The sequence below is a fragment of the Pezoporus occidentalis genome, unplaced genomic scaffold (assembly GCF_034315485.1).
Source record: "Pezoporus occidentalis ecotype Australia unplaced genomic scaffold, CSIRO_AGI_Poc_V1 ctg5, whole genome shotgun sequence".
Lineage (NCBI taxonomy): Eukaryota > Metazoa > Chordata > Aves > Psittaciformes > Psittacidae > Pezoporus > Pezoporus occidentalis.
This window is the reverse complement of record NW_026915835.1, coordinates 14,071,649-14,097,867: the sequence shown is the minus strand read 5'-3', so window position 1 is coordinate 14,097,867 and position 26,219 is coordinate 14,071,649. Positions and strand designations below refer to the sequence as shown.

General features: G+C 37.2%; 1 protein-coding gene across 1 annotated transcript in view; it reads right to left on the bottom strand.

The window, feature by feature from the left end:
* NDFIP2 (Nedd4 family interacting protein 2) overlaps window positions 1-20,038 on the bottom strand; it is a 28,429-nt gene extending 8,391 nt beyond the window's left edge. The window contains exons 1-4 of the mRNA XM_062636955.1: window positions 19,847-20,038; window positions 18,258-18,385; window positions 11,492-11,579; window positions 2,164-2,288 (exon numbers count right to left, since the gene is read on the bottom strand). Coding sequence (XP_062492939.1) covers window positions 2,164-2,288; window positions 11,492-11,579; window positions 18,258-18,290 — 246 coding nt within the window. The 5' untranslated portion in view covers window positions 18,291-18,385; window positions 19,847-20,038. The remainder of the gene's footprint in view (window positions 1-2,163; window positions 2,289-11,491; window positions 11,580-18,257; window positions 18,386-19,846) is intronic.
* Between the last annotated feature and the right edge of the window lie 6,181 nt (window positions 20,039-26,219).

Here is a 26,219-nt window from a genome sequence, read left to right as displayed (position 1 = left end):
AAGGCATGTAATTCAGTTTAAATAAAAGAGAGAGAAAAGAAAAAAAAAAAGAGAAGGAGAGAGAGAAGAGACTGGGCCACACATGCAACCAGATAAAAATCCAAGACATTTAGAGAACTCTAGGTATAGCTTGATTTTATTTCAAGTAACTGTGCACCAAGATCCACATGTTTTTGCCAGATCATGTGAATTCTTTAGAGGTTTAATCTTGCAGTGTTTTCATTTATATGAGCAATCCAAGAAAAAAAAAGTAGCAAGAAACAGAATTCCCAAGTTGAACTGAAAAATTGGTACTTGCATTATCCCTATATAAATACTGGCACTTCTATATTTAGCAGAGTAAGCATTTTAATTTTGACTCTTCATTACAGTATTAAATGAATACTCAATTCCCAGGAAGTTGACAACATTATTAATCCCATCTGGCTTGATAGCCAGTAGTTTGAATTCACTAAACATATATCTGTTCTGGGTTCAGCAGTAGCAGTCATTTTTCTCCTTCTTGGTAGCTGGCGCAGTGCTGTGTTTTGACATTCAGCTCGGGAACAGAGCTGATAACAATGATGTTTTGGTTTGGCCAAGGACTTTGTGAGCCTCATGCTCTGCCAGGGAGGAGGGGAAGCCGGGAGGAAGCAGAAACAGGACACCTGACCTAAGCTAGCCAAAGAGGTATTCCATACCACAGCACATCATGCCCAGGAGGTAACTGAGAGTTACCCGGAAGGACAGGGGCTTCCAGGTGGAACTCGTTTCTTGGCCAGTGGTATTGTTTCTCTGCCCTTGTTATTTTCTCTTATCATGGTTATCGTTGGTGGTAGCAGGGTGATTTGTGTTGTACATTGGTTGCTGGACTGTTCTTGTCTCAACCCGTGGGAGTTGCACTCATTCAATCCTCCTCCCCATGCCCCAGGGGAGCGGGGAAGGGGAGAGCCCCGGGGCGGAGGGTGTGCCCTCGATTGCTCTCAGCCCAGGACCACTCACTGGCAGTGAGTGAACAAGCTGTCTGGCTAGGGTTTAAACCACAACAATATCCCAATATGCTTTTTTTTTTAAAGTTGTAATTTTATTTAACTGGAAAGAAGATTTACTAAAACCAGCAATCCAACACTGGCACATGTGCATTACTCCTACACTTCCTTTAGGCAGAAGCAGCCACAGCTGCAAAACCTTCCTGAGGGCAAAACTGTGCTTTTGCTCTCTCCCCAGCTCTACACCCCACCCCAAAGTAAAAACTGGCACAGAGAGCATATATGAACTCAGGCTGCTTAAACACGATAAAGTTTTGTACTACTGATCCTGAGTGAGAAAGGGTAGCACAAGCCTTTGGAGGAGCTTGAAACAAAGGAACAGAACGATTTTGTGCACACACGCGTGCTTGTGTATCACCATAAAAACAAAATTGTTGTTACACACCTTTATGAGCTTTCTGCTAGTGTCTCTAGAAAGAGAGACAACACAGGAATGTCATAAATCTTCACTGTAACAACTAAGTGATCCAAGATTTCTTTCTTCATCAAACAGGAAGAGTTTTTAAATTATGTGACTCACAGACATATAGACTTGAAGTTCAGAAAGAATCATTGTGATTCATCTAGCATTCACATAATCATGCTAAGTAACTTCCATCTGGCTAACCTACCTTTCTGAAAAGCATCTAGTCTTTCAGTGAAAATATCAGAAACTCAGCATCTTGGATGGTAAAAATGTAACAAAGTTAATATTCAATTTTGACTTGATTCTGTATGCATCTTACAAGGAATAAAAGAATCAGATACAAGGAAGACATTTTTTTTCTGAACTGCTCCCTCCCCCAGATAAGTTATTTATAAATCTTTCATACAGAACACCAAAATAACAGTGACATTTTAGGTACTTGCTCCACTTCTTCTGTAGGCCTTAAGTAGTTATGCAAAGAATGAGTCATTCTGCATTTTATTTTAGTGGAAACATGAATTTAAAATGCAGATAAAAATAGATTAACTTCATCTTTAGTAAGCATATATGAATATAAAGAAGTAAATTTTCTGCTAAAGTAGAATTTGGCAAAATTCTAGGCACTCTGTTAAGCACTGGAATATACTGGAATTATTATATATCCCTGAATAAACTGTTATGGTTTTGTTCTACAAACAGAGTCTGTACAGCGTGAATCATGAAACATACCCGAACAATGAGAATCCATTTGATCAGGGAGAGACCAAATCCACAGATTGCACCATACCTTCCAGCTATGGTATTTGTTATACAGAAGGATAAACAAAATCCAATCCAGTTGAAAATAAACGCCACTATAAAATAAAAGAAAAACAGTAGCTTCTGTTAACCTGTATAGCTAAGCAAACAGACTTAACATTAATTTTACTTTTAAACTAATAAGGACATGCTTACACAGTCAGTAATTCCCTTCCGGTAATTCAGGCTTGGAGAGACTGACTTTGAACCCAGACATCCCCCATGGTATAGTCACTTAATAACAAAGCAAATGGTAAACAGGCTGGAACCTACTACTTTAAACAAGAGAAAATTCCAACATAAAAGGAAATATTACACTGCTACAAAAATCTAACCAGTTGACAGTAGACATGAAGGGTAAATGCAAACAAAGGACTGTAACATAAAAGACTTGGATTAAAACAAAAAAAACCTTGCTACATTTTTATAACCAAAAATATAGTTATATGCACACATACGTGCATGTATCAAGGCTGCATATTCAGCTTTATCCAGTTTGGATCGAACAGAATAAAAGTATCCGCTCTTGCTCTGTAAACATAGTACAGAAATTAAGGTAAGTTGAGAAGCTGATGGTTCATTGGTTACTGTCTTCTCTTTTAGATCTATATTTAAGCATAAGACATAAGAAGCCCTGGAAATTTTACACAGAAGCTTAAGAAATCAAGAAACAAAAAAGGACATTTAGCAGGACTACCACCGTTCCTTCAATTAACACTTTTATACTCCCAGTAGTTTTACAAGTTAAAGTTTCATATGTACTTGCCAGTCAACAAGATCATGTGTATTGACTTCAGTCTGCGTGCACTAGGTCAAAGTACGGGAATTCCCAACTCTAGTGATATCCCAGCTTTGGAAGTAGGTGAGGGCAACTAGAAATAAACACACACACACACCCCACACACAGAGACACACACCCTGCTCCAAACAAAAGCACTGGGAGAAGACAACAATTCAAGAGCTCTGGAAAGGGCAAGTTAGTGGAAAACTGAAAACATTAGGGAAGCCCACAGTAAACACAAAAAACACTGACGAGGCAAGGAGGAATGGAAGGGTGGCAGAGGAAAAAACCCCTGCACACAAATCCTGAATGTTTTCAAGCCCCCAGATCAGGGAAAAAACAAAACCCACATCAAATTCAGGCATTAAATCACCATATAAAAAAATAGTTTGTCTTTTCACTAAAAGTTTGAACACTTACAGCAAAACATTAGGAACAGAAAACTGATCAAGAGGTTTCTTAAGTAAATTTCGGAGGATTATCTATAAACCACCTCTTTTTCTTAATTTAAAACCTTGTTATAATTCCTTCAGCAATCCACATGAAGATGTAATGATTTGCCCACCAACGCAAAATTTGTCTGTAAAACTGCAGTGGGATTCCATGAACTGTAAAGAAATAAAACTTTCAGGAAAGGTTTTGGAAGAGCTTACATCAACACAGTCATTTTGTAGAAGTGAGAAAACGTCTTACTTTAGACAGAGCCAATAGTAACAGATCGTGGCAATGAGAAAGCCTTCTTTTATCCTAGTTACTAATCTTAACAAAAAACAATGCCCCCAAAAAACAACCCGACAACAACAAAGGCCCACAGCAAACAACTTTGAATAAATGCTGATCAAATTTGGCATATAATAGAATCATACAACAGTCTGGGTTGTAATGGGCCTTAATGATCATCTAGTTCCAAACCCCCTGCCATGGGAAGGGGACCTTCCACTAGACAATGCTGCTCATGTAAGAACTACAGAATGACACGGTGACCCTAACATTTACCTATCTTTCCAAAATACAAGTAATATATTTGATAAATTCTTTTTAACACAGGATTTCACTATCTCAAGCAAGCTCTCAAAATCCACCATCCTTTTAAGAGTAGTATTTCAGAAGCCATTCTTTATTTCATATCTGTTCTTGTCTCAGCATAACAGCTACCGCTCTCCCCCTTTCTCCCCACTATGCCAAGCTATGAAAAGTGACTTTATGACTCCAGTAACAGGCATGCTAAAAAATACAGAAAACAGACATGTTTCTAATGGACTATGCAAACTAATGGAATTGCCAGAATACTTAAAAAATAGTTATATATATATGAAAAAAGTTATTATATATAATATATATTTTTATACATAATATAAAAATAGATTTCCCCATCATAACTATAGGAGGGGGAATCAAAGTTGAACACAATTGCAGTTTTACCCTTCCTCTAAAGGAATATTCAAAATAGAATCTACAGTCACTGCAGAAGTATTAGATGGACGTTTAACACTGAATTATTTGCCCAACTCTTGAAAGAAAAGGCGTTGGCATGTTCCAACACTGTTCACAACAAGTTTCTCCATCAAGCTAAGGTTAAAAATAGCATGGGGGGGGGGGGGGGAGAGACTAGTAAGAGAAAGTATCTACTATCTTCTCTAGAAGTATCAACATCCACTATTTGTATGCATCCACTCACTTTATGAAATATAAATGGCATTGCTCAGGAGTTAAAGAGATGACCTCGTCCTTCATAAGACTTCAGCTTCCCATAACATTCTCATACAGACAATGCTCCTGGTCTGACACTAATACAGGCTTTCATGAAGAAGAAAGCCATACCTAAAAGTGAGATAGAAAGACAAACAAGCTGCTACAATCACATTATTATCATAGAATAGTTAGGGCTGGAAAGGACCTGAGGATCATCTAGTTCCAACCCCCCTGCCGTGGGCAGGGACACCTCACACTAAACCATGTCACCCAAGGCTCTGTCCAACCTGGCCTTGAACATCACCAGGGATGGAGCATTCACAACTTCCCCTGGGCAGCCCATTCCAGTGCCTCACCACCCTCACAGTAAAGAACTTCTTCCTTATATCCAATCTAAACTTCCCCTGTTTAAGTTTGAACCCATCACCCCTTGTCCTATCACTACAGTCCCTAATGAAGAGTCCCTCCCCAGCATCCCTATAGGCCCCCTTCAGATACTGCAAGGCTGCTATGAGGTCTCCATGCAGCCTTCTCTTCTCCAGGCTGAACAGCCCCAACTTCCTCAGCCTGTCTTCATACAGGAGGTGCTCCAGTCCCATGATCATCCTCATGGCCCTCCTCTGGACTTGTTCCAACAGTTCCATGTCCTTTTTATGTTGAGGACACCAGAACTGCACACAATACTCCAGGTGAGGTCTCACGAGAGTAGAGGGGCAGGATCACCTCCTTCGACCTGCTGGTCACACTCCTTTTGATGCAGCCCAGGATACGGTTGGCTTTCTGGGCTGCAAGCGCACACTGCGGCTCATGTTCATTTTCTCATCGACCAGCACCCTCAAGTCCTTCTCCGGAGGGCTGTTCTGAATCTCTTCTCTGCCCAACCTGCAGCTCTGCCTGGGATTGCTCCGACCCAGGTGTAGGACCTTGCACGTGGCATGGTTAAACTTCATAAGGCTGGCATCAGCCCACCTCACAAGCGTGTCAAGGTCCCTCTGGATGGCATTCCTTCCCTCCAGGGTATCACCCGAACCACACAGCTTGGTATCATTGGCAAATTTGCTGAGGACGCACTCAATCCCACTGTCCATGTCACCGACAAAGATGCTGAACAAGACCGGTCCCAACTCCAATTCTTGTTTACAATAAAAAAGCATTCTTAACTTTAGTTTGACCATCCTGTCCGTGCAGCCGGGTTCTGTGTTCATCTTCTGGACTCCTATTGCAAGACTAAACTCTCTGTAACAACAATCATTTCCTATGCCAGAGATCGCTAGCATTTAGATTCATATTTCAGCCCAGCTTTCAACTATTGTCCTCTTTTCTTTCAAAAGTTTCACACATTTAGATGAAACTCACAGTGACTGCCACTGACATCATGATTTTGGTATCTTTCTTTGCTATTCTAACACCATACAGACAAGTGGTACTGAAAAACATAAGATTTTTGAGTTTATACATTCCTGAAGACAGCAAGAGGAGAAAGTAGGTCTATATTAATGTAATTCACATAAAGAGAACATAACCACTAGTGTTACTGCCTTGTAACAACACAACTCAGTGAAAAACAGATACGAAGTTGCTTTTTGGGAGAAGGAGGGTTGGACTAAAGGGTCTTTTTTAATAAAGTCTTCCTGATAGACAACATAGCACTCACAACAACTACACTGTACTTGTATTTCTCCTTATATTTTGCAGTAAAATAATCCCAGCCAAAATACAAAGCATGGGATGTTCTAAACCCGATATGCAAAATGAGGCTATCCATCAGCTATATACACAGCAAATGCCCTCTTCGAAGGGGCAGCAACCAGCATTGGATTTTTCATATCAAAAATTAAAGTTAGAAATCAGAAGTCTTTTGTCTAACAGCAATTCCAAAGAAGCTGGAGTAAAATAATTCTACTTGGTTTTGACAAGCCATTGCCATTCTTCATTCTCAAATAACTGCAGAGTTAAGGCAAAGATTATGTAGAAAGCTGTACTTAGTCATTAATAATTTATTAATCCATGCTAGCTTTTTGTCAGTTCTCATTCAGTTGCAAAGCAATATAGACACATCCTTTCATTACACTCCCACAATGTACAGTAAACAAAAATCCCTTAGTTTGCCAAGTTATTAAGCAATCTTGTGCAAGGTTTTAAGAAATACATATTGCAATACATCAGAAGATGTAACAATAATGACAAGCATACTAAAACAAATCTGTTTTCCTCAACTGCTGTTGCACTTCATTTACTGATTTGTTTTACTTAGCTTTCCACAGCTACACATTAATCACCTGTTTTAAGTTTATATCCAGTATCATGAAAAGAAGCCAATAAAACTGAAGATTAAGGTTGGTTCCAAATTTTAACAGTGGCTGTGATCAGCCTGTGATAAGCTTATAATGGCAACTATATATATATATATATATATAAAAGCAAGCATGCGAAGTTACATCCTTTATTCCCCAGTTTGCTTGTCCAATGACTTATTATTTTAATATACACCAAACACCAAAGAGCTTAGTATTTCCTACCTGGCCTAGGTTTACTAAACATACGGCAATAAACTAATACTTACACATCATGCACCACTAGAAATTATTCTTTCCATTTCTTCAAAGAATTTACTCCATTTTTAAAGTGGTACACATTTTTTGCTCCTTTCTGAAGAGCTCACCTTAAGTCTGAAGATGATCACTAGAAGCATTTGCTATCAACTTCCAAGAATTTTTTTTTCTACTCTGTGATGAATGTTCAAAACCTTCCCTAGGCAATTTATTTCTACTGCTCCATTACCCTTGTTGGTAACCTCTTCTTAATGCCCATCTAGAAGCTTCCTTGTTCCAATTATTTTGCATTATATTCAATATGTACAGAGCAACCACGCAAGTAAAATTTTTTCTACGTTAAGAAATGTTAAGTGATTGTGTACGAAAGTCAGCCAGGCACCCCTGATAACCAAAGGGAAAAAAGCATGCCCAAACCAGCTCCTTCATCTCCTACCACCATTTGCAATTTCAAATTACTTCCCTTCCCCTTCTCCTACATGACTGAGGGAAACCTGCATAACATTCGTGATGTGGATATACAGAAGTCAGGTTTCCTACATCTGCAAGAAGGACCCACCCACCAGAAATTTAGACCATGCTTACCACTCCTGAGGAAGCATACAACCAAGGCTGTGCTAACCCTGAGCCTGTGCTACAACTCTGCCTTCCAACTTGTGCCTGCTTGAAACCCCCTAAGTGGGTATCCTAACTTGTGTGCAGTTTACTGACTGTTTAAAGAATCTTATAGCTTTGAAAACTGTATGAACATTTATGAAATTTTCATATGGCTATTGTATGTTCTAATACAGCATCTAAGATAGTATGTACATTTTTTTCCACATCATGAGATTTATTGGTGAGAGTTGTATATAGTGTTTAAATTGTCCAGATGTTGTTCAAAGAGAACAAATCAGATCTCTGTATGATAACTTAAACTTTGGCTATATCATCAAGCACTTTTATCCACTTCTTCCTCCTTATTAACCTATGAGGTTCAAACTAATATCCATTATTTCCAAGTTGTAAGGACAACCCAAAACTCCTTTCCATGGTTTCAGAGAATCCAGATGAGGCCTGTAATTCCTTCTGGGACCCACAGGTGAAAAAGCTGGTTGATATTTCTCAAGCTCTCCTTATGTTTAAGGGAAAACCATACTTTTTATCACTACACAGAAAACCTCTTTCACATAATGAACCAGGATAAGACAATCAGATGACTTCCACTACAGGCAGATTCAGCATGAAAATCAAACCCTTTGAGTCACGAATTACTTGCTTTATCACAATTATAGCCATGTTCAAAATGAAGAAAAAGCACAGAATTTCCTCCTTTTTGTTGTGCATATCAATCAAAAAATCATTCTGAGAAACTCGCCTATTGACAAATTCCTCTGACATTCTGGAAAGAGTCTACTATGCTGTATAAAGCACAGCAGAGCTAAACATACATAATAGAAAAACATATTAAGTTATCCAATAGCAATATTTGCTGCATTTCACATTCAATGCAAAATTAATATAGTCACTGATATATTAACTAATGAATATATTCATTTACCTCAAAATCAGAAATGGACAGGCAGCAGCCCTGACCATTACAGAGCAGATTCTTTGCTTATCAACATAATCACGGATTTCATGAGCAACACCAATTTCTTAAATATGTGATTTTACCATATATAAGAAATAAAATAGGTTGTTTTCTAATCTTTTCTGAAGTTTCTGAATCAAATGCTAAAGGAAAAACTCCACTTCTTCATATGAAGGACTTTTGATTCCTTATATTGGCTCATTGTATTTAGTTATGCTCAACAGAACAGTACTTTATAACTTAGATGGGAAATATGTTTGTAACTCTCATGCACGCAGCTCCTAACGCAAACAAAACCCCCAAACAAACACACGTGGCCACTAGATGGCCTCAAGACAGCAATTTTATGCAAGTTGGGCAGCTACCACTAGATGGTAGCTACATATCACGAGTTCATGCAACAGACTCATAGAATAGTTTGGGTTAGAAAGGACCTTACAGGTCATCTAGTTCCAACACCCCTGCCATCGGCAGGGGCACTTCCCATTAGACCAGGCTGCAATATACAGGTAAGCTCAGCAAAAAGTTTTATTTTATTATACTTCAACTGAATAAAATGTAATTGAAAAATGCTAACTTCACTATATTTAAAACAAAGGCAGCCTGCCCCTGCCAGCCCTCCCCCCAAAATCTTTCTACCAATACTATACATAACAGTCACTCACAGGAGGAGGTGGGAGAGCACATCTGGAACAAGTCATTCATTCCACGCTTTTCTCACTAGACAACAGTTTCTGACACTGTTCTCCTGCACTTTAACTAAGGGAGCTTACTCTAGGCTATCTGTGATGTGCCACTTCTACTTGCAGCATTTAAACATATCCCACCATGAAAAAGCAACCCAAAAGATAGCATACTGTAAATTTCATTTTAATTCTTGCTCTCTTAATTTTACATACATCAACTTGACAAAGGCTTTTATCTCCTTATTAGAGGAGAAGATCTCCTTTATTAGAGAGACAGGAATATATCACCCATTAGTTACGATCTACCCTAGTGAAGTTAACTTCATTTTTCAGTTAGTTCTGAAGTTTCCCTATGAGAAGCTACTAAAAATTAGTAGTACAGCTAAGTGCTCCGTTTTTTTGTGAACTCATACCATGAACACAAACAAGTACATTTTCTCACAGCAGATAACACAGATCCCAATTACACACACACCTGCATAAGTATCTTACAATGTGTAAGCACTCATTTTATACATTTCATTCATAGGCAAGCAAAGTTTGCAGTAACAATTTCAGAATAATAAAAAAAATATGATCTACAAAGTATTTTGTTAAATGTGTAAGAGCAGTGCTCTGCATAGTCTCAGCTAAACAGCTATTTGAAGAGAAAGTTATCAGTTTATCCAAGTAAATGCCTGCACTCTTGAAGGTGGACACAATGTTTTGCACACATAGTTTTGGAAAACTGATTTTATGAACTTAAAACACGTTAGAGCCAACAACGCACCTGACCTCCAAGCACAGTGCTAATGCAGAACCTAAATAGGTTAAACACAGAAAGTTATAGCACATAGGGACGGTGAAAAAAGGGAAAAAGAAATGAAGCCATACCTGCCTTTGACACAAGAATATATCCACTTTCTATGCTCCAACTACACAAAGAAGTCAAACTACAGAACTCATTTGTTACCCTATACATGTATTTATATATTTGTTATGAGAGGTAGACACATATTTTTATCCAAGGATGCAAACACCCGTTGTCCCAGTACATCATAGGCCAATATGAAAAAAAGGATTCTGCTAAAGTTCTGTAACCTGCACCTGTAACAGTTAAATAAAGAGGCTGTGAAAGACAATAAAGAAAGAAGAACTAAGGCGAGATCTATGCTGAAGGACATAAAGGAGATTTCAGTGCATCTCAATCAGCTTTCATTCTGATGAATACTTAAAAGCTACATCCCTGACACCATCCCTGGCTTCCATCCAAGTTGCCAAACACATTTATTTCAGAAAGGGAAAATATCCTCAGAAATTAGGAAGAAATACGCAATTAGCAAAACAGAAGCAGCTTCTTTCTAGAAGCAACTCACAGCAGCTAAATTTAACTTTGCTCAATGCAGTACATAACTTACAAAACATGCACAGTGCACACACGGTACCTGAAGAAGTGTTATATGTAGTGCTGGTTGTAATCTGACATTACCAAAGACATTTTCATATGACAGTGGTTAGTTCAACCTGAAAATGGGCATGGCTGGATTTGTTCCAAATATCCACCCACAGCTACTTAATTCTCTACACTAGCACCAGCAACTTTATATGGCACATCTCTTCCCCCGCCCCCCCCCCCCCCCCTCAAAAAATCAATTACCAGATTTCTGTGAACCAGAGTTTAACGGCTTAATTGGTAGTCCAAATAGAAGATGCAAGAAATCTCCAACTCACAGGTAACAGTGCAGCCTTGGTATGCCTCAAAACATTTATATGATTTTACTTTCTTCCCTTATCTGTGGCAGATACCACAGAAAAAAAAGTGCAATATATTTGCTAAATCTGGAACAGGAAGCATTTATATATGTGTACAGGTAAAAAATAAATCCATTCATTACAGTACATTAATGCAATTTATCGCAGCTATCTTTCACATTCCATAGAAAAAAAGGTACAATTAAGATATACCTCAGTAGGTCTGGGATACAAGATAACTTACTGAAAAATGCCAACATGAAGATGCCATCATTGCCCACTCTAAGCTGATCTGCATCACTGAAATCATCCCGCGGTGGATACTCTTCTTCCTGGATTTACAGGTTAGTGATAATTTAGTGAAAAGTTTATTTTAGAATAACTATCTGTAGGATTAAAGTATTAATTATGTTTCTAAAGCTAAAAGAAGAAAACTGACATTTCTGTAACACATCCACATCAAGAAAGTTTAAAGGAAAAATAATTCGTATTGATAAAACAAGTCTTATTTGTTGTTTATCAGAGCCAAATTTTTCTGTATATGCTTCTGTAGAAGATATGTACATATTGCCTATTCATTTTCAAATTAAGCTAGAAATTATTTCATATGTGCACTTTGACAATCAAAACCAAAAGAAACCTCTTCTTACTGTAGCTATCTTTACATGCAGCCAAACTATTTTTTTTTTTTTTTAAGTCACTGCATAGGAAGTTTTATTTTTTTCCTGCCAGAAAAGTCTTTTAATGTTTCCCAAAATACAGAGTAAGGCTAGTATCTTAAAATAAACTGCTGATGCAACAGCGCTGCACCAAACAATTTGACTATCCTGTAACACACACACACACAAAAAAAAAAAAACAAAAACAAAAAGGCAAAAAAAAAGAAAACCTCTAGGGACACTAGAGGGCGCGAAAAGATTGAAAGCATTTAAAAGTCTTCTAAAGTACAGTGCACTTTTTGAGTTAAGGTCAAACAAAAGCAAACAAAGATGTCAGTCAAAACGATCCAGAGATTTCACCCATCATGTCAAAATACTAGATCTTAAAATACTGACAGTATGAGGGGTTTATGCTTCTCAGTACTTGTTTTTTCAAAAGAACTTGGCAGATCTTAGGTATGCAGTTACATGTATAGCTATAGATCGCTGCAACTGCAAACTGGCAAATGTAAAGGTTTTCATAATGACAGCACCTACTAAAGAGAGCTTGATGGAAACTGTAAAACCAGTGAAACACACCATCTTTATGCTTAAATGAAGAACATCAAAACAATGTAGGACAATACAAATTAAGTAATACTGTCAGTAGCAGCAGTAATCTGGTCTTTAAAAAAGAAACCCAAAAAACAACAAAACAAACCTTGAGTAACATTCCTGAGTAACATTCTTTTCCTGTTTTTCTCCAATAAATCATAATGTATGAGAATTAAGAAATGTCATATTAATAAAAATCAAATCAAGGGAAATCAGTTCACGTGAGATTTATCTAGTTATTTTACCCATCACAAACAATTACTACTGAAATGATGTAACTCTGATTTTAACACATTATTTAGTCACTATGGCAAATGTTATCATAGAATCATAGAATGGTTATGGTTGGAAAGAACCATAAGATCACCTAGCTTCAACCCCCCTGCCATGGGCAGAGACGCCCTGTATATTAAGCTCGTAACTAAATGGGCATTAAACAGTCACAGTGATCTAAAGCTCTGTCGTATAACTGACATGTTCACCTTTGTCAACACAGCAAAATAATTTACCAGGGTATAGCAATTATGCTAGAACGAGCTATACCAACTCAAGGCAGCCAACTTCGTAACGTGCCGTGAAATTCCAGCTGTGCTCTTACTTCAGACTAATTAGCCAAGACTCTGTACTGGATAACTTACTTTAAAAATACTGCTATTAACATACACAATTCCAAGGAAAGCACAAAAAGCTAGCTGAACAACAATCTTGAGGGGCTATAATTCAACTCCACATAATTCCAGATCTCCCTAAACGGTCATCTTAAGTCACTATGAAAGCATTAGTTTATTTAATCAAACGCTGCTGCAGCTACAAGCCGGGGTGCAGGAAGAGGGGGCAGAAAAGGGGGAGCTGAATATGCATTAAACAAAAAGCTGCATTTTAATGTGCTTATCTCTAAAATACGTCACAAACATTCCTTTTTCAAGTCAGGACAACAACAAAAAAATACTGAATTTCAACTTCAGAAGGTCTGTGAAAACCCGTAACTCCATTTAAAATAATTTTTGGTTTTTTTTTTTACTGCTAACTACTGAACTGTTCATACTGGCATTTCAAAACCAATTAGTGAACTATGCTCTATGCAAAATGTTGCTTCAGAAAATTTTGCTTAACTACAGTAACAAGTTTAGCAGGTTTCTCTATATGCACAGGTTTCTTTAAGGCTTACACATGTGAGGAATACAGGTCAATGTACATCCCACAGACATGAGAGCAGACATTTGCAAGTAGGCACTAGCGTAGTAAGTGTGAGCAAGTTGTAATTTATCACAGTCCACGTCAAAAGGAAATTGTATTAAACTGAGTTCTATTTACTGTCTCCAAAAACTGGCATATGAAAAGTATCATAAATTGTTTCCTGCGCTTAAACCCTGTTCAACCTCTACCTATATGATTTAGTATTATATCGTTTTATGATCAGTCCTTGTAGATTGAAGACACTAACTGGCCACTGCTCAAGCGTCTCTAATATTGCCTTTCACAGTGCTCTCATATGATCTAGCTGGTGTCAACTGCCCCAGTCTTTCTTCAAAATATAACTGTTTGCCACCATTCATAGAGGAAAACAGACAGTGAAGAATGACTGCCCTCTCTGCTGATGCTCAGAACTAAGTGCAATTCCATTGCAATAATTTTATTAGGGATATTTTTATCAATAAGAATAATTATATCTTTATATTTCTTTTTAATTAGAAGAATGTCATATAACAAAACACAAATTCATAAAATACATGATATTGTTTCAGTACCTCCTATTGATTTTTGACAAATTTAGCCAGGTTAAGGATCATAGACAGTATTTCTTATTTGCTAAATATGCTGAGATCTGTATAAAAAGAAAACTTGCTGTTTCTATGACCAGAGAAAGATCAAAACATGAAAATACATTATCAACATAAATGGCATGTCACACAGAGTAACTGCTCTAAGGAAAAGAACATCAAATGATACACATCATCTCCTGAAGTCACACCTATTAACTCTTCTGAAACTATAGTGCTCTCCCTGTAGTATTCTGAAAAAAAAGAGGACTCTCTTTTCCCTCAAATGCTTTTTAACTTCTTTCAAATTGAAACCTAGCATGGTGTACAGTGAGACAAAACTATTTTTAATTAAGTAAAGAACCCAAGTTTTCAGGAACCCCTGGGATAACTAGACTGACATAACTCTTTTCAATGGAGTGGATTTACAGAGAAAAACTTGTGAGGAAAGGGTCAAATTACTCAATAAACCCCATTCAGCATACAAAACAATATAGATTTAATAGTGGTGGGGGAAAGGCACAATGAAACCCAGAAGCATTTGTTTGCCAGCAGAAAAATTCATAGTTAAGTCTAAACTAGAGAGAACTATACCATACCTCTGGACGATTGAGGAATCAAACAGACTCCTAGACTCCCTAAACTGGGTGTGCTAAGCATGTAAAAACAGAGAAACATAAGACAAATGCAACTGAAAAGCATTAAGTAAAAGCCATCCATTGAAACATACAGACAAGTCCTTTAACTGTTAGCAATACTTTTGCCCATGTTAACTGACCTTTCATAACTGACCTTGAGAATTTGAAGGAAAACACCGAAAGCCAAGGTAACTAACTGATGACATAAGACTGCTACAATTTCTTTGATGCACTGAGCTACCTGGGAGCATTTGAAATAAATGCTTATATACAATCTATTCTTGTAAGACAAGCTACACAAAGAACTACAAAAACAAGTACTAGAAGTTTTGGTAAATGTTAAGTTTAGATTGTTCATACAATCTGTAATATGATGAAGATATATCTTTAATATGATCACATTGATGCTTTTTAAGATCCCTACTTGATCCAAGAGGAAAAAAAAAAAAAGAATGCTGTTTATTAAACATCTGCCTTTTTATATCATTTTCCTCTCTTTTGCTCAATGAGGTTTTTGCCTTCTTTACTGCACACTTTGGATTATACCATGAAACAATTATCAGCTTCATGTATTACTCAAGGTAACATAAGGACAATTAACCTTTTCCAGCTGTTCACATTATTGTAGTGAAGAGGTAAGCACAGCAGAGTTCACATTCTTAAGAGCAATGGTTTCAAGAGGCTGAAAATAAAAACTCAAAATATTATAAACTTTATGTTTTGCAATGTACATAACATACAAGTCAGATACTGCCTGCAGCTGTCACTGCTTGTGATCATCATGACAATGAAAGTGAGAAAACAATCAACTGCATACCAGTAGGGCAAAGTTTAAGTCACTTAACTGCTCCTCCACAGGTATTCAGAGCTAAGGATCAAAATTCTTCTGCTCAAGATGGCAAAACACCGCTCTAACCATAATATGACCCTTTTTTTAATCCAGTCATCTGCCAGATGAAGACAGTCTACACAGCCTTAATCCACCCTAGTGGATTCCTCCATCAGAGGAATTAAATAAGGCAGAGATTTTATGGCAGCATCATGTAGTACGGTAATTAAAATGGCATTAATTAAAACTATGTTGGCACATAATTTTAATATCATTTATGAAACTGGAACTCAACTTCAGCGTTTCTTTTTTCCCAAATCTCAGCTTTGCAACCTTAACTACAATTCTATTTCTTTACTACAATTTATGTGTGTGCATCCATGTGCTTAAAAAAAAACCACAAAAAACAACAGCAACAACAACAAAAAAAAAAAAAAATCCACAGAAGCAAACTGAGCAGAAACTCTCTCAAACTTGAGATCTTTAGCTGCCAGCCAGATGTGGCTGTTTGGTACACTGAGTGGACTTTTGATACTAACTTAGTACTGCCGTAAGTCTGTAACTTCTTAGCCAACCTCTGCTTTGGGGGAATGACGGTGTGTTCCCACTGATTTTTCTCAAGTGAGCAAAATCCGTGTGGTGTCAGCACCTAGTACTTGGATGTCAAGTTCTACCACGTTTTGGAAAAGCAGATCATAAAAAAGTTTATTTCTCACTTTGTCACCATATTCAACTCTCTTAACTCCACATTCCCCTCCTTCCCTAAATCTCTTTTCTCACATACCAGTTTCAGCTCCTTTCCCAGCAAGTAACCCATTTTGTCCCCACTTGGGTTTCTTTCTCCACCAGTCGCAGTCCCCTCTCTCCCGCTTCCCATTTAAATCTCTATGCACTCCCTTCATAACATTGCTCTCCGTTCACCTTTGTCTTTTCTTATTTTGACTTACACCCATCCTCTCTGTCCTCTGCATTCACTTTGAGCCAGTTGCCTTCTTGCACAACCAAACCCAGATTGTCGTCCCACAACACAAACTGTAGAGGTTCAGTTACTGTCCTTTTTTGGTTTGTTTTGTTTTTTTTTTCAAATTGTCCTTGATTTTGGTTTTCCCCATGAAATTCAGGTCAAGGAAGACTGCTTGCATGTCTGAGACTTCCATCTCATAGGGTTCTAGATGCACAAAGTTTAAAGCAACAAGAATCTTGCGAGGGAGTTGCACATGACCTGTCTGAAGCATCACAGGACTGGTAATGGTGCCCTTGAAGTTAAGGTTTAGGTTGCTATGTTCCAAGTAAGTTTCAAGGTTTATCATTTCAGGTTAAATGTTCCATTCAGACCAGCATTTCAGCAGAGTTTTTTATATGATAAGCAGTAAAGACAGACTACACAGAACCCATGCTCCTATTAAAACAGTTAAAAGGTTACATTTGGATATCATTACCTCATAGCAGAAACTTGGCAAGTAACCATTTAAATGTCTCTGGTTCCCTACTGCATTTAGTAAACACATTTGCCTTCACTGACGATGATACACAAATCCAATTTAACTTTAGCTGCGCATACCTTACAGTGACTGCTGGGCACTGTGATTACTGCACAGCAGCCAAGGAAGGAACAGCCTCCCACTGAGCGAGCAGAATTTTTTTCGACAGTCACAAGCACACTGTAATCAATAAGATTTTAAATGCATCTCAAATGCAGTCACATTTGATCTCAAGGTGGAGAATTTTAGTGAAAGCACTGGATGCCTAATTTGGGTGTAGTACATTATATCCAGTACTACCAAACAGCAGGATTTCCACATTCCAAAACTTGGGAGAAAAAAGGGAAGAACTTTGCCTACAAAGCTAATGTTTGCCACTAACTGCAATATCGATTTTCTATTTTGAAAACTGTATTCTTTATAATGTTCATTCTTACAAAACTATAAACACTGAATATATACCTATTACTTAATTTAGTGTTTAGTGTAATTCATAGCATGTGGGGGGGAGGGTGTTGGGTTTTTTAAGTACTTGGAACATTTCTCTGAACTTCAGTGTCAATGCCTTTATGGATCCTTTTAAGAAGATCTACATTATCTGGGGCTTTGCCCCTCCCAGACTGTTATACTTCTCCTTCCTTTCTAATTCGGGGTGGTTTTGGTTTGTGGAGGGATTTTTTTGTTTGTTTTTGTTTAGTTTTTGGCTTTTTTTTTTTTTAACATCTGAAACCCGAAATATGAGCAATAAGTCAACAAAGTAACATTAGCAATGACTACTTAAAAGATGATGAAATACTGGACAAAGTATTAAAACGAGGGAAAAAATTGGCTTTTAAAGCTGTTTAGACACCAGCTATGCCTCAGAAAGGAGTGAAACTATACACTTTTCATAACACTTTACAACTAATTTGCACTATCTATACAAAACTTAAGCATCCAAAACATTTAAATCACCAGCCAACTATTATTTTAATAAATAGGTTATTTGTTAGAAATAGATTAGCCTAACGTTTCACAAAACTGAAATAAAGCAGAACTTTATCACTTACTCGCTGGGCAACTTCTGCTGCAGCAGCAGCCATTGCTGCAGCTTTGGCCTTCTCTGCTTCGTCGTAAGTAGGAAGAGAGGTAGCTACACTGTATGGAGGTGGTACAGGATAAAATTCATTGTGTGTTTCTGTTCAAAATAAAGAAGTAATGCATTTTTAAGCCAGAAAGATGTCAAGAATATTAAATTTTATATGCCCATAATTACTGAGCTTTAACAAATTTTTCAACAGAGGCTGAAATTGAGATTTGTATTTCAAGTTACTGTAAATTAAAAAAAAAACCAAATTTTAATGAAATAAAATAGTGAATGGTTTTATGGTGCTTTTAGTTGCTAGGTTAAGGCACAAACCTTAACCTAGATGCTGGAAGGAGCCAACAAATTTATGGAAAAAAGAAATCATATTATCTGAGTTACATCCCTAGGCATTCCAACTGACGGCTTTTTACCAAATCATATAAAAGACATGCACAGAAATATCCTAGAAAATGCTTTCAATTGTCAACATCAACTAGTTACTTAAGTCCAGTAATAATCATGCTGTATAAAAATGGCTTTGTTAGTAACTCCAGTTCTGTGAAAAAACAGTTTTTCCAAGATTTCAATTTCACCACACTCTTTTAGAAAAGCTCCTTTTATCAAAATGGACCACAGAATTCATTCTTATATATTGAAATAGGAGAACATCATCACAGAGAATAGAATTATTAACAAAATATAAAAACTATTTAAAATACACCTTGAGCTTTCTCCTACAACTAGCAGTAGTCTGTAACAAGACTGCTTACATGATAAAGATATGTCAGCAGAGGTCATTTCGTAAAAGATTTGTCAGCACACCAACACAAGGACATTATATATAGAAATAGTTCTGCACAGCTATGCTTTAAACTTGCAAACACTGTCTCAAAGAACAGGGGTAGGAAATTGCTTCTTTAATCAACATGAAAAAAATTACCTTGACGATTACTTCTAAAATATTTATCTGGCACATGGGAGAGGCAAATTTAAGCAATTTTCCTGAACAGGGACTTTGATGTTGCGTGCTGTAAAGTCTCAACCTCATGACAAAGGAAGCGGTAAATAAATGGAGAAAAACTCCTGTTACTCATTTTCCACAAGAAGTTTTATCAAGAACCTTTAAAGCAAAATGAATCTTTTCATTGCAATATTTTCAACAACCGATGGCATGCACTTAGAAAGTTTGAGTTTTGACAATTCAGTGCTTTGCTGGTTTGGGGTTTTGATGGTAATTGCTACTGAGGTCTAATAATGGACCACTAATCAAAGATGTAGATTAAATGTGGAACTGAACTACTTGCAGACTTAAATAAAACCTATTACATTAATTAATGAACATCCATTTAGCCTACTAATTTGGAACAATCACCGTAATTTAGTAGTGTGCTTCTTTTGAAATAACCGGACAAAGGACTGTGCATGAAAGCAGAGCTTTTTGCTGCAACTGTGTGAATATAGGGAAAAAAAGAAAACACCCCACCAAAAACCATACCGCAGCATCATACCACTTTGAACCAAGCTCTGATTCATACACACTCCTCCCTGACAAGCTCCTATGTAAAAAAATACCTGAGGTTGCAGCTGCTTCTACAGCTATGCTACAGTACGGTGGAGGGGAAGTATCTGCTTCAGATAAGGCTGCTGTCTGGGGTGTCTGCACAGTCTCTGTTGTAGACGTGGAGGGCTGCTCAGCTGCTGAAGGCTCTGGGGGGTCATCCTCATTGTGGAGCTTAGAAGAAAAACACACAAATTTCAGACATATTCAGGGAATACTTTCCATGACAACACAGTATGTGCAGAAACATCTTCAAAAGGGGAGAAGCTTACTCTTCAAAAAACAAACATTTACAAAACAGCAGGTGACTACTTTAAGTAGCCCAGTTAAATCCCTTTAAGTAAACAATTTAAGATTATCTTAACTTTCCCACCTCCCTTCCCACTTCCACCCCCAACTAAATATCTTCTCACCAGTGATTTCAGTGTCTTCAAAATCTGGGGGGCTTAACGTTTACTACATGGAAAAATGCTGCCTATAAAATACTTTCTATTATGTTAGTATTTTAACACCCCTGCATTTTTTTCTAAAATATGTTCATAAAATGTGTATTGATGTTGCCTGCTGTTAAGTCTCCAACAGCCCAAAGAAAAGGCACAACCTCATGACAAAGGAAGCAGTGAATAAATGGAGAAAAAAAGAAAAGACTCCTGTTACTCAACTGCCACAAGAAGTTTTATCAAGAACCTTTAAAGCAAAATGAATAACAAAATAGTAAGGATAACAGCAACAATTACATGCATAGAAAACATTGAAATAGTAGGCAGGAAAACTGAAAAGACAGTACAAGAAAACAGAAAATGCTTCAAAAGAAGTTAGCAATAGGACAACTTTATGTAATTTTTATATGGCTTCTATGACACTCTCCTCTTTAAGTGTGTCAAATTAGACTGAGTAATAAAGCTACTTGCTAAAGAATTTTTTGTCTTTTTCAGGACTCCCTCCAAGCACAGTATTCAAAGAGCTACAGTTTAAAGATTAAAGGGTTTATCTCTAAACTATGCATATATGCATACACATATGTAAGCATATATATGAACAGAAGCACAATGCACACACATACATCATTAAGAAGATGTCACCTTCAGTGGAACCGATAGGGGCTATTGAGGAGTTCTGGGTACTGAGCAATCAGGTCATGCAATGGCTAATCAATTTCCAGAAGAAATAGTGACACGAGAAATACGTATAGCCATTTAGAGCAGTTAAGACCAAAGAACACAAAACCACTTCAAAATAACCTAATATATTTAGGGACACAGAAAGCAAGTGAAAATACAAAACACTAGAAAGGTTGAGCAGGTCAGAAAAACATCTTCAGAGCTATCAATGTTATGGTTCTAAATTAAGTACAATCACACACAAGAAAATATCTAGCATTGCAAAGGATATGGCCAAAATCAAACCACTTTCAAATAGAACGGTCAACTGAGTAGCAGAGACAGCAGAACATTGCTGCTGTACTTGTACACTAATGGCTGGTAAACCCACCCTCATTTCGGATGTGTGGGTTGCTTTGGCAAACCCACCACAGTGATCTGGTCTGTGAGTATGGGAAGTAAAGCCTAGTTAATGGATTTCTGTCTGTTAACTCCATTCTTCCTCTCCTTCTGCCCTCCACTTCAATCCTGTCTTTTACTGTACAGACCTTTTGAAAATTCTGAAAGGCATCAAGGTTATCCTAACGCAGCAAGTTAAAAATGTGGCTTCTTACAGAATATCCCATTGTAAAGATCACAAGAAATGGATTAAGCAGCTTTAGTGTTTACAGTTGGAATTAACACACAGGTAGTTCCATTAATATACACCAGCTTAACAGTTCTCACTCAAGTGCCCTGTTCTCTCCTAAAGGTAGCAACTTCAGCTCATCTTGGAGTCCACTGGGGTAAAAACCAAACCAAAACAACAAAACCCCACAACCACAGCAAAACTTGCCCGGAAAACTGGAAATTGTGCCTGTGCCAGCAAGGCAGACAGCAGTGGTTACATCCTTTTGTCTTATCACAACTCGGCCTTGTCTTCACAGGGCACTGACTTTCCTCTGAGCAGTCACCAGTTTGCTGGAAACCAGCAGGAATCCAACTACCTTTGAGCCTCCCCCTTCCCATTTAATTTTGGCTTATACTGGCTGGTAAATTTAGAAGTTATTTTTAGAGACAGGGGAAGAAGCAGACTGACACTCTGCACAGGCTTCACTGCCATAGAAACCAAGCTAAAAACACTCAAAAGAGAAAACGTCTGTTTCAAGGAATTACTTATGCTATATACATAAATGTTACCTGAAACAGCACTTAAGATACTATTTCTATATTTTTAATGTTTTCAATGTTAAAATTCCCCACACACACACTTACTATTTTGCCCACTTTTTAAATTAAAGGACTAACAAAAATTCGCAGTTTATCCTTCCAGCCCCCAATGAACCATTACACAGCAGCAAGTAATACAGATGCTTTTGCCCAGACTACAGTCAAAACAACTGCCAGGACCTATTAAACTTGAAACAACTGTAAGTTAGCGCCTTTCCCTGACCCACCCTCACATTTTAATAGCAGGACACAAAGACATCTTCTGCCTTCACATCTTACTCTGCACTCAGGGTATCTGGCTGACTATATGGAGCTTTACAATTAAAAAAAAGGAACATTTCATTAACAGAGTACACTTAAACTGTTTATACATTTTGGTTCCGGCTTTCACAGCCCGCAAACTACAGCACATTCAGGCTCAAAAGTCATGATGCTCATATTCAAGATACATCTATGTTTGGACACTTAAAATTCAAAGTTCAATCAAGGAAGATGGCCCTCTGCCACCAATGACTCAAAATCTCATCATGGTAACTACTAAAGAGCATACAGTAAAGGAAAGAAATATTCGTTTCCTTCATATGATTTCCACCCTATATTATCTTCAGTTTCTTTCCAAGGAAAAGCTCCATAAAACAAGGATTCACTTCCATTCCAGAAGTTAAAATAATGCCAATATTGGCACCAAAATATTGTGGAGAATACAGCTACCTTTATTCTTATATATATATATATATAAGAAATAAATTATTAATAATTTCTTTAAAGAAGTACTGCACCTCCTCCTGCAATTTATTTCCTTAAGTCTGTTATTTTGTTTGTGTAATTATTTCCAAAGTAATCTGATGCAATGCCTTAAACCAGCTGGTACCACACAAAGAACATGAACCACAGGAAAGGCCTTAGTACAGAAGCCTTTGCTGAGGGGACTGATGCAGATGCTTTTACTGTTTCAGCTTTTCAAAATGAAAACTTAAACTGAGCAGACGATTTCTTTCTCTACTTCACATTTTTCATTTACCTGCAGATAGTAATTTTGTCTGACCTAATTGTTCAAGAGTGGCAATAAAGGCAAGTTACTGAAATATGCCAATAAAGTAAAAAAAAAAAATCAGGGGAGAATGGCGTAAGTCTTATGTCACCTGCCCCATACATATACAAGGCTAGAACAACTTTTTCTGATATAAAGTGCATTAAGGCAGCACACGCTGTCGTTATAATGTAACACAAACAGTACTATTTGTGTTAGCTCATTTTATGAACATTTCAAAAGCTGCTCTTTTCCCATTTCATGATTCACATAAATCAATACATTATAAAATCATTGGAATTAACTTCAACAGCACACTGAAAGCATTTTAAAAGGCTTTCTTTATAAACATACACTATTTTCATGCTATTTATATAATTTATTTAAGTGAAACATAAAATTATGCAGAAGATACTGCCACATGGGGAAAAAACTCCAAACAACTAGCCAGCTTTCTTTTTGTGTTTTCTTTTATACCTTAATTACTAGTTCACCTTGATGATGCCTGACTTTTACAGAAGCTTTTATGTACGTTTTAGTAGTGACAGTCCTGCCCGGGGCTTCATGTAAATTATAAGTAATGTGTCCTCCTATCCAGCCTTTGCAATGATATTACTTTTCTCAAGAAGTTTGGCTCCTCCAGTTTTGACCTCATGCCGATCAGTTCATGGGTTCTTCCAAACAATATTAAAACAAATACAATGACAGAAACTCTGTAGTTGGACTTAATATCCTGCCTTGAGTAAAAGTGAGGAGACAACTATGCAGATCATGAAAGTTTAACCTTTGTATGCAAACCAGTCAGTTGATACACTCCCTCCACAAAAAGCAATGCTCTGAGCAACAGAGGTTCATCATCTTACTTTGTAGAAGTGACCACTTTGGTCTTCTACAGTCAGTTTTTCAGACTATGCCAAAAGGTCAACCAAAATACCTACTTACTGCAGCTTCCAGTGCCAGAGGAACTGAAGACAGACTCATCTCAAAACTGCCAGTGTAGTGCACAAAAAGCATTCTAACATTTCTGCAGCAGATCCATGACACCTTCCATACTGGTACAGGGGTATTTATTCCACAGAAATTCTAGCGTTGTAAGTACCACAGGTGTAACCAACAGTAGGTTAAAAAGAACATTGCCATCACATTAATTAAGCTTTCAGGAAGCTTCTCACCCCTCTGTGTCACATCCAATATTTTTATTTGCTGAAAAATTCAAAGGCCTTTTATACCTGCCAATTGGTAGCGATTTGTACACCTGTACTAAACTGTTCCCTACAAACAAGGCTTGAGATTGAGACTTGAAAGCAGAATTCTCTACCTACATAAAAAAAATAAAAATAAAAATCAACTGAACAAATACAAGCTGTGTATTAAATGCTTGTTTTGTAACCACATTTTGCATTTGTCCAGATTTAGTAGGCTAAAAATAGGTTTATTCATCTGTAAATAGCAAAAGAGTAATCTTGGGGTTTTCAAGGGAAAAAAACATAAGGAAATCTGGAAATAAAATTTAATTCTGCACCCAATATAAAAATACTTCATGTTAGTGTCAGCTTTGACCTCTGTTTACCCCTCTCTATTGTTTCTGAATGAGACTTTAAACAGCTCAGGCTATGGATTACTACATTTTGTTTTTAGAAAACCCCCTAATGCCCATACCATTAACCTATAAACACCATTCAAGTGCTAAAATCAATCACCCCTAATTTAGGTCACTAGTAGGCACTGAATAATCAGAATCAATAATCTGAAGTTACTCTCAAGTAAGATTCACAAGAACAGAAGAGATAAATAAATCTTTATGCAAAGTAATTGTTTTAATTTTCTTGTTTATCAGGAAAAACACATCTCCACAACGGCCTTTGAAAGAAGTATTTCACAATTTTGTAAAATAAAAGAATTCTTGAGGGGAACAAAAAAAAAAAAAAATCCAAACAAATACACAAACAAAACCCTCAAACCACACTGTATTTTAACTTACTAGCTTTCCCCTATCAGTTCTTATGCTCTATCACTAAGGTAGTTTACAAAATCATCAAGCCTTTTTCTTCAGATGTCTGCTGTAAAACCAACCTACCACAAGTCCGTGCAGATCAGCTAGTAGTAAGGCAGCTATTTTCACCAAATGCACTCTCCCCCAAAACAGTCCTGGCCACAGCCGCAACACTCCAGAGAAACATCATCCTCAAGATTAATAAATACTCTACTGAAGATCTAAGTAATCAACCTTATAAAGCACTGAAGTACATTCCAGTAAACCACAAATGTCTAGCAACTGATACTTTTTGCTTTCATGTATTTAAAACTATGCAATCGAATTTGATCAGAATTCCTGACTGTATAGACGAGATCCACATCATTTTTTTCCCCACCATCCCATCACTTGGCAAGCATCAGCTATAATGTACCAAGATCTAGCATTAGCCCTTCATGACACAGGAGTGGGCTGGGTTTTTTTTTCTTAATGCATCTCTGCAGAAAGTTTTCAAGAGTAGTCAGTATGTTAGAAGGTCAAAGGTGTTAAAGCTGCACTAGAAGCAGGAAAGCAGAACAAAAGTAGGCTGCTGCCATTCCACAGCTGTGTAGAAATACCAAGTGTCTGCTAAATAAGGATTAGGTACCATGGAAACCCACAACCTCTGGAGGCAAACTTCTATGTTGCAGTAGAACAGCCCTTCTGCCAAAGTGAGGCTCCTCATACATAAATGATCCATAGCAAGTGACAGCGTTTTACATGTGCTTCATAAATCACTCCAGTCAGTTTTCTTCAACTACGGATCTTTAACCTATTGGATTTTCTTTTTCTATTACTAAATTATTCAGAAATAATGCTGAATACTGGAATTCTGACATGATCCAAAAAGATTCTTCATATTTACTGTAAAATTATGAACCTGGCATAGTTTCCAAGAGTTTTTCCTATTACATTGCTATAGGAATTAATCATGAAATTTGTCAACAAAAAAAAAGCTATGTCTATAAATACTAATAAAGACTATGGCCGAGACCAATATTTTTCAAATCTTCAAGCATGAGTATAAAAAAATA